This window comes from Haliotis rubra, unplaced genomic scaffold, assembly GCF_003918875.1.
Source record: "Haliotis rubra isolate DU_JTF1 unplaced genomic scaffold, ASM391887v1 Scf145, whole genome shotgun sequence".
NCBI lineage: Eukaryota > Metazoa > Mollusca > Gastropoda > Lepetellida > Haliotidae > Haliotis > Haliotis rubra.
In genome coordinates this window covers 1,045,497-1,061,013 of record NW_025765392.1, presented here as the reverse complement: position 1 = coordinate 1,061,013, position 15,517 = coordinate 1,045,497, and the positions used below count along the sequence as shown (strand labels likewise).

Here is a 15,517-nt window from a genome sequence, read left to right as displayed (position 1 = left end):
TGTTGATGTTGTTCATGTTATGTTGTTTGTTGATGTTGTTGTTAATGTTATGATGTTGTTGTTAATGTTGTTGTTGTTGTTGTTGTTGTTGGTTGTTGTTGTTGTTGATGTTGATGTTGTTACTATGGCCTTACCTGCTGTTCCCAGCTGGACTGTTGCACGTCCTGGACTGCCAAGATCCACTGTAAATGCCCTCACCTGAACAAAACACACCACCATCATCCATCGGAAACACACTGCCACAAAACAACAGGCACTTCCTATCCAGTAAAACATACTTAACGATACACATATAGTCACTGACCCATGACATATACACGTGATTACCATCTTCACCTACAGACAAGCACCCAGAAGAAGTCCCATTTAAAGGCAACATGCCATCGTGGCAAAGAATAATACATTTTTCTCATCATCATATAAGTAACTTACAAACATGCTGAGTAAACAGCTTTTATCAGAGCAATCAAGAATTTTTGCTACTGTTAAACAGTTTTAATATTGACGTTCTCAACTCCTCTTTAATGGAGTCATCTTTCCTTGTCTACAACATGGCTAAGGGTTGATACAAGTTTGAATTAATTTGCTGCATAGTTGGGAAGATCAGTTCAGCATTTTGGGGAACTCACAGAAACTGTATAGAAGAATCCAGCTTTGAGACCAGTCAACTCAAGTCTCCTGCTGCTGCTGTCAGCCTCCTTGCTTCCATTGTCTTTAGGCTACAACATGAACATGAACATCATCACCACTGAACATTACGCATCATCATATCATCACTGACCATGAAACATCAACATAATGCAGAGAGCGTATCACACAGCGATAACAACATTCTGATGATTCTTTAGGTCAGTTCTTCTCCACTTCTTTGAGAGGCATTTTAGAAGTTGGATAGATGAAGTATGCAAAGTATGCCAGATTAGACAGGTGCCGGATTAGACAGGTGCCGGTGTTGGCAGGTTTCACTGTACTTATTCAACAAAAATACAGACCACAAATCTGCAGATAATGCATGTAGAGGTTACAAGTGATGTACCTACCCCATTGATTGACTGATCATAACCAGAATATGAGATGACATAGTGCTGGACCTCCCCATTCGTGTACTGTGGCTCGTTCCATGTGACCAGCACAGACGTCAGACTCGATGTCCTCACAGCGTTCACGTTACGCACTTTGGATGGAGCTGATAAAGATAATTTCATGAAATATCATCAAACTTTAAGGTGCATCAATTTGGGATGTATGATGCTCCCATGCAAATCCCACAGTCCCACAGATCCCTCCCTTGTGCAACAAACACCCCATCATGGCTGAGACGCATTCGTGAGCCAGTCAGTCATCGGATAGGTCACGTAAAGTATTTTACACACATAACAATTACAATATCACGTTGAAGATTGATGTTTTTGAAAAACAAATACGAAATCATATATTATCTCCATGGACTTCCATGTTGAATGAGAAGATATATAGAGGATATTATTATTTGAGTGCCCATGTCATACTATGCTAACAACACGAGTGCCTAAATGTTGGTATTTCCCGAGCGAGAGCGAAGGATATACCGATATCTAGGCACAAGTGTCGTAAACATACTATGATATGGGCACGAATATAATATTCTATTTATTACCGAAGTCGTCAAATTGAGGAAAATATACCCAAATCTACTTTCAAACATAGGCTGGCTAACCACCGTCACTGCATGTAGAACAGAACGTCATAGAAGAAACGTAAGGTCATAGCATTGTTCATGTGATATATTGCCTTGCGGTATAGCATGAAAAATAAGAACCCCGATATTTTCGCCCTTGTGGGTAATAAAAAGGAAAATTAGGATTAGCCAAATCATATTTTTCTCTTTATGGACGAATAGTGAGTGAGTTTGATTTTATGCTGCTTTTAGCAATATTCCAGCAATATCACAGCGGGGGACACCAGGAATGGGCTTCACACATTTTACTCATGTGAGGAATCGAACCCGGGCTTTCGGAGTGACAAGGGAACACTTTACCCACTAGGCTATCCCACTGCCCTTATGGACGAATAATTATTTTTTTTAAATTGTAAAGTCAGCCAATATAAATGCCACAAAATCACTTTCTGTATATGTATTGCAGTATGACCTGAAGGAGAAGAAATTGACTCACCAGCCTCTTTGGTTCTTATCAAGAATGTCTGACTCTCGCTCTTGGCTCCAGCGCTGGTGAGCACAGTGATGTTGTAGTTGGTGTAGGGCTGTAGGTTGTTGACCGTCACTTCATGTACCTGGGAGGGGTAGTTGTGGTTCCAGCATGTCACCCCTTTCATGTCACATTTCACAACAAATGCATCAGCATTGCCGTTCAGCTGCCCGAAGTGGATCTTGATCTCATTAGACATTGAAGAGTAGGTCACAGGCACTGGGTTTGGTCCTGAAACAGAAGTCAAGATTCCACTTGTCTAAGAAAACCAAACAGAGCCTATCAGCGATCAATGTTGGGTCAAGTTGTAGTTTTTCAAAGGGTGTCAGCTTAATATTTGCCGTAAGGCAACAGCCATGTCTTCCAGACCTTGTTTAATCCTGTGGTGAATTTTTTTATGATTAAATTGTTCGGGGGAAAATGTGTTGCTAACAACTGTATATCTAAAGTGAGACTGGCCACTTACTGGTTCTGATGGGCAGAAACTTGGGATCACTGATCATATCGCTGATTTCACTGACTGCCCGCACATTGTATAGTGTTCCAGCCACCAGGCTGTCGAATTTGACAACACTGACGTTGCTCTTGGGACGGAAGATGTCAGGGACACTAGCGTTGACGGAGAAGCGGATGCCGGTGAAGATGTCGTCGCTGCTGGGGAGGCTGTAGGTGAAGACCACGGAGGCATTGGTCGTCTGCTGGGTCGACTCACTCCATGCAATATTCAGCAGGGGCTCTGTTGTGAATGAACATTGCAGTTCATGTAGTGCATGTAATACAAGCTTCAAATTCAGGGATGGCAACAGGAAAATCTATCTTCAGCTGAAAACTTAATATTGTGTAATCAAATGGGGGCTTCGGGGTGTTTATTTGAAATAAAATCGGCGGAAATCCATGGATCAGTGGAAAAGTGCCATCAATGCAAATTAAATAGTGAATTTCCATCCACTACTGTGTGATACTGTTGAGAGCTTCTACAGACACATCACTCAAAACCTAGAAGTCATTAATGAGGGAACTGTAGCACAAGGAGTCAGGAGAAGCAAGTTGAAGACATTGACCATTTTGGTAAGATACACACGATGAAAGCTGACAAACATTGTGCTGACAAGCCAAGGATCACAGGCACAGCAAATCTGGCATGAAACCCACAACTAGCAAATCTGGAGCAACGCTCTCGGGTTTCAACAACTTAGACACACTTTCCCCTCACTTATTCTCAGTCGTGTTCAGCAATGATGTGATCGACCAGCAATTTAACAGTACAAACACAACTGTGTGTTACGCTACTTACTGACGGTGGTGTTGACGGTCTGTGTGGCTGACTCCTTCCCTTCAACAGTGGCCATGACATGAAACTGATACTTGGCACCAGCTTTCAGACTATCAACAGTGTACTGCACCAGGGTGCTGGAACCAGGTGTAACAGTGGCAGCCGGCAGGGAGAAGGTGTCATTGTAGGCACTGACAGACCATGCCTGGACAAAGGTCTCGTCCTGCTGGTACGTCCAGCCCAAGGTCACGGTGGAGGTTGTGGTCAGCTCCGACATTATGGACAAGTCAGTTGGGGCCAGGGGGGCTGAAGAAGAAGAGCCACTTGTTTATATGAATTTGAAGTCTATATGAACTTCTTACATCCCTTGAGGTCATTATTGTATAATAGTACAAGATTTGCACTTCATGGTCTCAATGTATTACTTATGGAAACAAAGATGGATGATGTGGCCAAGTGATATAGGTAATGATCAGCACAAAGACACATGAGATAATCATAGTGCACATCGCCGACTCCAGTGGACAATCTCTGTTTAAATCCAGTGAAACAAAAAATCCATATTAACACTCAATTTGTCTATTGCCCAAGACTACTGACCTATAACAGCTGTTTTGGGGGTCATTTCACTGATCATATTCCCACTAATGGCATACACTCGGATCTGGTACATTTCACCAGGAAACAGGCCCGGCAGAGACAAGGCTGGCTGGGTAGTGTTCTGTTCAATGAAGGCTGCGGCAGAGTTCCGGAACACAGGTCTAAAGTCGACTCGGAACACGTCCTGTTTGCTGCCAGTCTCAGCTTCCCACTGTAGGTTGACTGTCGTCCCATTTACCACAGCTTGGAGGGACGTCACAGGCTTAGGTGCTGAAAGAAAGGACGGAAAGGTTAATGAATCCATAAATACGCAAGTGTTTAAATACTAGTATCCAATACAAGCTGGCTGTAAGGCTCTAGCAGGTTAGGCATCACAATACCATGAAATCAGAATTAATTGCAACAATATTTAGCTGATGATCAACAGATCTGTGGGAACTACATTGTCAGTTCTCAGCTGCCAGGGAAGCATACAACCCAAGCTGAATCTAAGGTTACCTGTTACAATACCAGAAATCAGACTGACTGACTGACTGAGTTTGGTTTTACGCCGCTTTTGGCAATATTCCAGCAACATCACGGCGGGGGACACCAGAAATGGGCTTCACACATTGTACCCATGTGGGGATTCGAACCCGGGTCTTCGGTGTGACGAGCCAACCCTTTAACCATTAGACTACCCCACGGCCCCCCAGAAATCAGAATCGTTTGCAACAATATTTCGCTGATGATCAATGGATTAGTGGGAACTACATTGTCAGTAGGGAAGTATACAACATAAGCTGGGTGTAAGGCAACAGAAGCCTAGCTTCCACAATAGCATGGAATTTCTGACCCAGAGCTTGATGCTACAAGAATTGTGTGACCCCATAATTTCACGCTGACCAACTGATCGATGTGGTTGTAGTTTGTTTTTAACACCACACAGCTAAATGGCAGCAGTCTGTAAATAATCAAGTCTGGACGAGACAATTCGGTGACGTAGGCATACCTTAGGTGTTGATTTGGTGTATTAATGTTATGGACATTGTGTACCTGTGGTTGCTGTCTGAGACTGTGTTGAACTGTCGGCCGAGTCTAACTGGGGCACCGCTCGCACCGCCTTCACAGTCACATTGTAGGTGTACCCGCTCAACAGCTGGGTCAGGCTGACCTCGTAGGATGTCTGGCCAGACAAGTACTCGACTTGTCGCGATCGCAGCTGGTCATCGGTACCGGTACCATATTCAAGCTGGAACAAACACATTCTCATGTACATTTCACACAAAGGTGTTGTTAAAATAGATGATATTCTGAGGTTATTAATTGATCAGTATAATTAGCTAATTTAATGTGTCTTAAATTAACAAAAGATGGGTGGTTAAAACAAAACATCATCTGAAGTTTCATTAAATGACATCTTAAAACTATTTTTACTCCATTCAAATTGAGAATAATGTAAAATTACAGAACACGTGAAATAATGTGAGTTATTTCGCTTCCAGTCTTTAACTTCAGGCCCTAACATTACAAAAGTAAAATGCAAAGAAAATGAACACAATACATATTTTCACATGCTCCCAAAAATAGCAGTTAATGTGATGTGCAAGACCTACCCATCCTCATCCATAATTCTCAAATAAGTGTCAACTTACAATGAAGTAATCTTGTTGAGAAACAGCATTTAAATTCCATTTCACACTGAGAGTCTCTTCATCAACAGGCATCACACCAAGATTGACTACCGGTTCCGGCTCTGAATGGAGAGATGAACAAGACCATTATAGACATACAATTAGTCATCGGTAAAACAGCTAGTAGCAGATACACACAAATATTTCTGTTCACTAGTGTGAAGATTCCCATATCACAACATTCACACCACATCATACAACATTCACACCACACCACACAACTACATACACACACATCACACAACATTTACACCACATCACACAACATTTACACCACATCACACAACTTCATTCACACATCACACAGCAACATTCACACCACATCATACAACATTCACACATCACACAACATTCACACCACATCACACCACATTCACACTTCACACATCACACAACATTCACACATCCTGCAACAACATTCACACATCACACAACATCCACACCACATCACACCACATTCACATCACACAACATTCACACCACATCACACAATATTCACACATCAAACATTCACTACATCACACAACATTCACACAACATTCACACCACATCACACAACATTCACACCACATCACACAACAATATTCACACATCAAACATTCACTACATCACACAACATTCACACATCACACAACATTCACACCACATCACACAACAACATTCACACCACATCACACAACAATATTCACACATCAAACATTCACTACATCACACAACATTCACACCACATCACACAACAACATTCACACCACATCACACAACAACATTCACACCACATCACACAACAACATTCAACAATGGCCTGTAAGAGTCAGTACACCTAAACAAACCTGTGCCAAAGCTGTCAGATATGCTTTATAAATATTTCTTCTATGGATTTATTTTATGACTGCTGTTTAAACCTCCCTCTGCATAATTCCAGCTGCATTGATACATAATCAAGTCTGGACCAGACAATCCTGTGACTGACATGATGAGCATCAATTTACATACTGGGGATATGATGACACGTGTGTGACATACCAAAACAGTTAGATGCCTATTATAATGACAAATCTAACCAGAATCTTCAGAGGGTGAAATATATGATGACAACCTACCTGTGACTGCCACGATGTAGGTGGCCATTCCCCAGACGGTCTCAGCGCCCCGATGTTTGACGGTGTTGATGGTGATGTTGTACATCTTCCCAGGACTCAGGCCTCCAAACCAGAACGTTGAGTCTCCACTAGGAAATACAACACTTTCATATTTCTACTTCATAAATTCAAACAAAGAACAGTCAATGCTTGCAGATCAGGTATACACTTAATTTCAAGCGATGCCAGTTCTTTAAAGCAACATAGTTGTGATCTCAACAGAATCTTTTTGTGTGAACCATGTGTGAACCAAAGCCATGAATTCATAAGTAACCCTTGCAACCCACTGCCTATTTCGTGATCCTTGTGACCCATTGCCTATTTTGTGACCCTGGTGACCCACTGCCCATATTGTGACCCTTCCGATACACTGCCTATTTTGTGACCCTTCTGATCCACTGCCTATTTTGTGACACTTGTGATCCACTGCCTATTTTGTGACACTTGTGATCAACTGCCTATTTTGTGACCCTTGTGATCCACTGCCTCTTTTGTGACCCTGGTGACCCACTGCTTATTTTGTGACCCTGGTGACCCACTGCCTATTTTGTCACCCTTGTGATGCACTGCCTATTTTGTGACCCTGGTGACCCACTGCCTATTTTGTGACACTTGTGATCCACTGCCTATTTCGTGCCCCTTGTGACTTACTGCCTATTTTGTGACCTTGGTGACCCACTGCTTATTTTGTGACTCTTGTGATCCACTGCTTATTTTGGGACACTTGTGATCCACTGCCTATTTTGTGATCCTTGTGATCCACTGCCTACTTAGTGACCCTTGTGATCCACTTCATATTTAGTGACCCACTGCCTATTTAGTGACCCTTGTGATCCACTTCCTATTTAGTGACCCTGGTGATCCACTGCCTATTTTGTCACTTTTGTGACCCACTGCCTACTTAGTGACCCTTGTGATCCACTGCCTATTTTGTCACCCTTGTGATCCACTGCCTACTTTGTGACCCTTGTGACCCACTGCCTATTTTGTCACCCTTGTGATCCACTGCCTATTTTGTCACCCTTGTGACCCACTGACTATTTTGTCACCCTTGTCATCCACTGCCTTTTTTGTCACCCTTGTGACCCACTGCTAATTAGTTATGTAAATGACTATATGCCGCAGACTTTCCAATCATAAACATTCTCCATATGAAATAAACCCCTTATACTCTAATGACCATCCTCAGTTGTGCCCTACTTACATCCCCCGTGTAATATTGGGTGTTGGACCATCCTGTGGATCTATCACTAGGTTGAAGTAGTCAAAGTGTTGAGACACCGGTGAGGTCCAGTTGACATGAATGGCCGTAGTGTTGGCCTCAATCTTCTGCAGGGTGGCAACAGAGGTGGGGTCTGTCAAACAGAGAAACAGAGGTCAGGTACACTTCATTCCAGACAAAATAACCTCACAGGTCTTGTCTATCAGGATGAAGAGAATAATGATGAGGATGATGGCTTGTCCTAAATACACACCTTGTAAAGGACATCTCTTACTTCTTAATTTCCGATAAAAAGATTACTGTTCAACAAAATTATCGAAGACAAAGTTCTATTTCTTTCTCTGCTTTACAAAAATAGTAAACTGATATTTAATCTATCAAAAACTTATGCACTAAAATGTTGCACAATAAGAAAAAAAGTTACATTTTTGTACCCTTCCACCATTTTGAATATTCTTCCACCAAAATTTATAAAGTTATGCAATGTTTTCACTCATAAATAGTGATATATCAAAATAAAACTGTATGTAAGAGCTATATTTCAAGAAGGTAGTCACACACAGATATATCTACATATCAGAAAAAAATATGGGATTCAAAACAAGATTTGAAGCCATGCATAACTTGTATATCTGCAAAAATAAGTGGAATCTAGTTGTTAACAAAATGACAAGCACACAGCAATGTTTGTCAAACAGAATGCTTTTCTTCAACGGACACCAATCTGTGAAGTAAAAGTATAAGTGTTGCTTGTTTGTTTGTTTGTGTGTGTAATTCCACACTCAGCAATATTCCAGCTACATGACGGTGGCCTTAAATAATTCAGCCGGGGCAATCCAGTGATTGACATCATGAGCACTGTGTGATTGAGTGAGTATGGCTTTACACCACTTTTAGCAATATTCCATCAATATCATAGCAAGGGACACCAGATATGGGCTTCACACATTGTACCAATGTGTGGAATTGAACACGGGTCTTCGGCATGACGCGCGAACGTTTTACCCACTTGGCTACCCCACCGTCCATCACATCATGAGCAGTGATCTGTGCAGTTGGAACATGATGACATCAGTCAGCCAAGTCTGCTAGCCTGCCTACCAATCCCACTAGTCGCCTTCTACAACAAGCGTGAGTTGTGGACCCATTCTATCCCAGAATATTCAAAGGAAAATACCACCAGCATTTTCAGATGTGATTTTCAGCTAGTAATAATATTCTTTAAATGACGGTTAAAAGTAATCATCATTCTGTTAACTTGTGAAATATTATGCTAATGTGAGCATTCAGCAGTCGCTAGAAGCAAAACAAGTCATACATGGTACAAAATCAGGGTCCATACAAAATGTAATCATACAAAATCATACACGGCATATTTCAGAATTCCTTGATTGCTATATCAATATTAAACATCTGCTTGCATCGTACAAGAGTTAACCACATCATACTATAAATAGATATCTAGGATTGATTGAAACTGACAGGTGGAATAAAAGAAGCTCTCCACCAATTACTCTACTTCCAATCAATAGTCGGTCTGTCACATTTGTTAGACAATCAATCAAGGATTCTGAAACAAGCCTGGTCAAGTCAAAAAGATACAGAGTAAAGGAATAGATGTGACACATGCAGGGGTGGGGAAGGAATCCTAGAACAAAAGGTCAAATCAAACATCAGGCAGATAGAGTTCTATTTCTACAGTTTGCACCTTCACGAAAAAAAGATGCATTTCATAGTGCAGTGGAATAACCCAAATACCATCATTTCGTTTATAGTAGAGAAAATGCCATCCAAATGCCAAAGTTAGAACAAAACAGACATATTTGAATCAGTCATTCAAATCCAAATTCAGAAAGGAACCATTCAGGTTTTGAAAGGAACCGAAAATATCCAAATCTAGAAATTGATGACCAAAACCAACCAGCCAAATTTTAAAGTAAGTGAGAAGCCATCCAAAAAGATTCTGTTAGAACGATTCAAATCAAAATAAACCTACAGGTTGTAAAGTACAACGTAGTTCCAGCGCTCATTAAACTGTCTTTGATTCCTCTACTGACAGCGTACAATGTGATGGAGTAATCCTTCCCTGGGTCAAGGTTATCTAGTATCAGGTCAAACTGATCACTGGGTAATTCTCCCATGGTAGTGTCACCAAGGGGGAAATTATAAACGAAATAATCGTATGACGTCCCTGTGGGAGCGTCCCAGTTTATTATGACCTTTGTTGTGCCCCTCAAGGACACCCACGAGTGGCTAATGGGGAAGGGTGCTGAAATGAAATAAGTTATTGGGTTGACAACACAGTTATCACAAATAATCACTCGGCACATTCACATAGAAACAAAAGCTCACAACAGACATTTCATAAATTATGAAAATTTAACTTACATCTTTTGAAGAACAATGTTTGATACTGTTATTCACCAAATTTTGAAATCAACAGAAGAATGTGATCAAACAAGTTAATTTATCGATAATTTGATCATTTAAAATCAGAACATATTAAAGATTGTTTTCAGCAAATTATTTGTTTTTTTCAACAAAAAAATCAAAATATTTCATAGAATCAACAATGACAATGTTTAAGTATTAGCAGCATGACAAAATGTTAGGAAGCAAACCATTCATCACATCAGTTCACACATCAGTCATGTAATCTAACTGATGGCACCAATATTCTTACTTGTAGTCACATGTTTCAGTACTGGTGAGCTCTGTTCAATCCCCAGATTGGTCACCACGGTGATGTTGTATGTCTGCCCAGCTTCAACGATGGGGAAGGCATAATACAAGTTGGTTGTCTGAGCGGTCATCACCTGGCTGTTGCCATCGATTTGGACAAGGGTCACGGTGAAGTTGTGGTATGTTCCTGTCTCCGGGGCCACCCATGTGACGTCAATAGCAGTTGAGTTGAAGGCTGTCACATTCACCCCAGTCGGAGGAAGTGGTTCTGATGAAAGAAGTTGAAGGTGAAAATTCCACGTTCTTTCAGTTTCATAATTTTCAATGAGCAAGTCATAGCTTCTTGTTAGCAGGCCTGTTGTTGTTTAATGACACACTCAGAAATATTCCAGCTACATGATGGCTGCTTTAAACAAGAATTCTGGACCAGACAATCCAGTGATTGACATTGTGAACGATCCACACCAGGGTTTGCTGACATGCAATCAATCGAATCCGAGTTTGGTTGCCTGTACAATAAGCATAGATAACTGAAGACCTTTTCCAGCATGGAATCAGTGTAAAGATTGTTATCAGTCATAAGCAGAAGTTAACTTTCATTGAAGGACGGAAGAAGTTTTGCCGCTACTTATCAAAACTCACTTGTATAGAAGGTGCGCATCACTGTTTGACTGTCTTGATTACCACTGACAGCATAGGAGTTGACTACATACTCCTTCCCTGCCGACAGATTCTCCAGCACAGCAACAGGATTCTCTACAGATATGTTCCTAAAACATACAAAACATACACCCACATTAATACTTTATTATAACAGCCGTTGCAAGATATTGATGAACTCTGATTTGTGTGAGCAGTTGCTTTCAACAGCCTTTCATTAAATATCATTATTTTTAAGTTCTACTTCGTTGAACAGCCCAAAACGATACAGCTATGAAATAGTTTCCAGTTGAGTTATGAGCAAGGTACAAACCAAGGATTTTAATTAGGGGAATTCAAACCATGATCACTGAATCCTGTTTCAAATAAGGGATGCAACTCTGTACAGTCCCATACTGAACAGCTGATATCCAAGAGAAATACATTTTGGTAAGCGGATACGCCAAGCCACTGACCTCTGTCCCGGCACGTCAACAACTGTGAGGATGAAGTAATCTGGGTTACTGTCTCCAGTCGTTGGTCAAGGTGACTGTGGCACTTGTTTCCGTGACAACAAGAGATGCATACGCTGGGGGGTCAGGTTCTGGAGATAGAAGCACAGTTTCAGTCATACTATTACAAGTAAGGCTAAGTAGTTTCAAGCATTAAATCCTAATGCAAAACTGGAGACAGGGATACTTCACACAAAAATTCATCTCTGATTCCAACCTGCACAAGGTCTGAAAACACCTCCAAAGATGTCCATGTCAAGTGAGCCTCGAGGGAACTTTGACCACCAATCTAAATGAAGGAATGAGTGGGTTCTTGAGCCAATTAGACTGACTGACTGAGTTTGGTTTTACGCCGCTTTTAGCAATATTCCAGCAATATCACGGCAGGGGACACCAGAAATAGGCTTCACACATTGTACCCATGTGGGGATTCGAACCCGGGTCTTCGGCATGACGAGCCAACGCTTTAACCACTAGGCTACCCCACCGCCCCCTGAGCCAATTAGATGTCATTACTACATTCATTGTTGATGTACAGAAAGCAGCCATGGTTGTCCAAATGCTACACTCAATAACTGAGACACTGATTTGCTGATTAGAAGGTACACCTGACATCCTTTGGAAATGTACCCAGTTCTCCAAGCAGAGAGGTATTGCATTGAAGATGATATCTAAATGAGATCGGCATTTCCTGCAGACAGATGTAAGTACTTACTGGTCCTGAAGGTCATTGTGATTGGACTGCTGCTGACAGCTTTGGTAGTGACGAGCACTGACACTTGATAGGCAGAACCAGGGAGGAGATTGACGATAGTGGTCCTGGTTTCCTCCTTGTCCAGGGAGATATTCACCATTTCTTGAGTGGGTTTAGTCAACATGATGAGGATGTGCTCAAAGTGGGAGTGTTGGGGCAATGTCCAGGAGATGGTGAGAGCTGTGGTGTTCTCGGCTGTTCCCTTCAAGGCAGTAGGGCTCTCCGGAACTGTGATTGAATCATACATTGTCATGACTTTTGCAAAATAACAGGTACAATTCTTATTTCAGATAGTTATGCTAAATGGAAACACAAAACTGCATTCTTTTGTAAAATGTTGTTGAAAACTGTTTGACCAAGAATCTACAAACATCCTTTCATCCACAGTCACAGGTAACTAACATCCTTTCATCCACAGTCACAGGTAACTAACATCCTTTCATCCACAGTCACAGGTAACTAACATCCTTTCATCCACAGTCACAGGTAACTAACATCCTTTCATCCACAGTCACAGGTAACTAACATCCTTTCATCCACAGTCACAGGTAACTAACATCCTTTCATCCACAGTCACAGGTAACTAACATCCTTCATCCTTTCATCCACAGTCACAGGTAACTAACATCCTTTCATCCACAGTCTACATCCTTTTTCATCCAAAGTCACAGGTATCCACAGTTACAGGTAACTAACATCCTTTCATCCACAGTCACAGGTAACTAACATCCTTTCATCCACAGTCACAGGTAACTAACATCCTTTCATCCACAGTCACAGGTAACTAACATCCTTTCATCCACAGTCACACGTAACATCCTTTCATCCACAGTCACAGGTAACTAACATCCTTTCATCCACAGTCACAGGTAACTAACATCCTTTCATCCACAGTCACAGGTAACTAACCTCCTTTCATCCACAGTCACAGGTAACTAACATCCTTTCATCTACAGTCACAGGTAACTAACATCCTTTCATCCACAGTCACAGGTAACTAACATCCTTTCATCCTTTAACATCCTTTCATCCACAGTCACAGGTAACTAACATCCTTTCATCCACAGTCACAGGTAACTAACATCCTTTCAACATCCTTTCCTTTCATCCACAGTCACAGGTAACTAACATCCTTTTTCATCCACAGTCACAGGTAACTAACATCCTTTCATCCACAGTCACAACTAACCTCCTTTCTCATCTACAGTCACAGGTAACTAACATCCTTTCATCCACAGGTCAACTAACATCCTTTCATCCACAGTCACAGGTAACTAACATCCTTTCATCCACAGTCACAGGTAACTAACATCCTTTCATCCACAGTCACAGGTAACTAACATCCTTTCATCTACAGTCACAGGTAACTAACATCCCTTTCATCCACAGTCACAGGTCTACATCCACAGTAAACTAACATCCTTTCATCCACAGTCACAGGTAACTAACATCCTTTCATCCACAGTCACAGGTAACTAACATCCTTTCATCTACAGTCACAGGTAACTAACATCCTTTCATCCACAGTCACAGGTAACTAACATCCTTTCATCCACAGTCACAGGTAACTAACATCCTTTCATCTACAGTCACAGGTAACTAACATCCTTTCACTATACAGTCACAGGTAACTAACCATGTCACAGTCACAACATTACATCATAACTAACTAACAGCAGCTGCAACATTCAGCCACCTTGTCACATCTCCTTGTTGTAACCAGCAGCTGCAACATGAAGACATGAACGTTGTAAGAAACTCCTCCCATCAAGGTGTCTTCACTGAATATATACTTCCGTCCCACCACAGATTCCAAGGTCTTATTGAATATTTGCTCAGCCGTTGTCTGAGTGTTGACAACTGAAACTTCAAAATATTCAACTTCCGAGTGTAACGGTGCCGACCATGTCACTTCGATCCGACGGACGCCGGCAGAACCATCCAAGCCCCTCACAGCCACAGGCTCTGAAAACAGAAAGAAAAAGAAACGTCACATAAACTATTCCCCTAAATAGAGCAGGCATTGTGTCCTTAGAGTAAGTGTGATTTTTACCAGAAAACAGTTTGACAAACTTGACCAAACTGAACAAACCATTTCTCCAATATTAAGCAGGTTAAGTACAGAAGCTTAACTTGGAAGAGGTCATTTTTCCTATAGCTGTCTGGTGTGTCTGGTTGGTGTTATACACCTGGGCCTAGATTTTCAAAGCTCTCTTAGCACTAAGATAGTCGTAAGTTAATGTTAATGTATGGCACTTACAACTATCTTAGCGCTAAGAGAGCTTCGAAAATCTGGGCCCTGAACAGTATCCATTGTCATCTTCTTGGATGAAGTTTTAGAAGAGTTTTACAAATTGTCCCCCTTTTCAAACACATATTGAGGGAAATGAATAAGGGAACACCACTTCATGGTAGTTTTCCTATATTCATTCTAGGATTTCCTCTGAACTCACTTGTGTTCCTCTGTGCCATGACGGCAGTGCTGGTCAAGTTGTCCCTGGTGGCAAACACCAGTATCCGATACAGATGTCCAGGAAGTGCCCCAGGAGCAAACACACATGGTGGGGCAGCGGAACATGTTGCATTTAACTCCTCCGTCTTGTCAGACTCCATATAGGATAGTCGATACCCATCCTGAATATAACACCATGCATATCACTGCTATTATCCATCATCAACAAATACAGGAATTTAAGTAGGTAATGCATCACAATATAGCATATCTCATTTTGGACCAATACATATAATATTAATATCATAGAATAAGTCTTAATATTATGCAAAAATAGACTTCATGGGGAGTAAAAAAAGCAAAACGAAGGTGAAAACTGTTCAAG

The 15,517-nt window shown here is 41.4% G+C and overlaps 1 protein-coding gene across 1 annotated transcript in view; it reads right to left on the bottom strand.

Moving 5' to 3' along the window:
* Window positions 1–15,517, bottom strand: part of LOC124269441 (tyrosine-protein phosphatase 10D-like) — a 53,657-nt gene that overhangs the window by 15,302 nt on the left and 22,838 nt on the right. The window contains exons 5-22 of the mRNA XM_046704443.1: window positions 15,134–15,314; window positions 14,355–14,645; window positions 12,642–12,908; window positions 11,891–11,942; window positions 11,418–11,545; window positions 10,777–11,043; window positions 10,090–10,362; window positions 8,076–8,226; window positions 6,833–6,960; window positions 5,694–5,794; window positions 5,095–5,290; window positions 4,060–4,329; window positions 3,481–3,765; window positions 2,653–2,922; window positions 2,154–2,417; window positions 1,041–1,186; window positions 630–719; window positions 135–198 (exon numbers count right to left, since the gene is read on the bottom strand). Coding sequence (XP_046560399.1) covers window positions 135–198; window positions 630–719; window positions 1,041–1,186; window positions 2,154–2,417; window positions 2,653–2,922; window positions 3,481–3,765; window positions 4,060–4,329; window positions 5,095–5,290; window positions 5,694–5,794; window positions 6,833–6,960; window positions 8,076–8,226; window positions 10,090–10,362; window positions 10,777–11,043; window positions 11,418–11,545; window positions 11,891–11,942; window positions 12,642–12,908; window positions 14,355–14,645; window positions 15,134–15,314 — 3,424 coding nt within the window. The remainder of the gene's footprint in view (window positions 1–134; window positions 199–629; window positions 720–1,040; window positions 1,187–2,153; window positions 2,418–2,652; window positions 2,923–3,480; window positions 3,766–4,059; window positions 4,330–5,094; window positions 5,291–5,693; window positions 5,795–6,832; window positions 6,961–8,075; window positions 8,227–10,089; window positions 10,363–10,776; window positions 11,044–11,417; window positions 11,546–11,890; window positions 11,943–12,641; window positions 12,909–14,354; window positions 14,646–15,133; window positions 15,315–15,517) is intronic.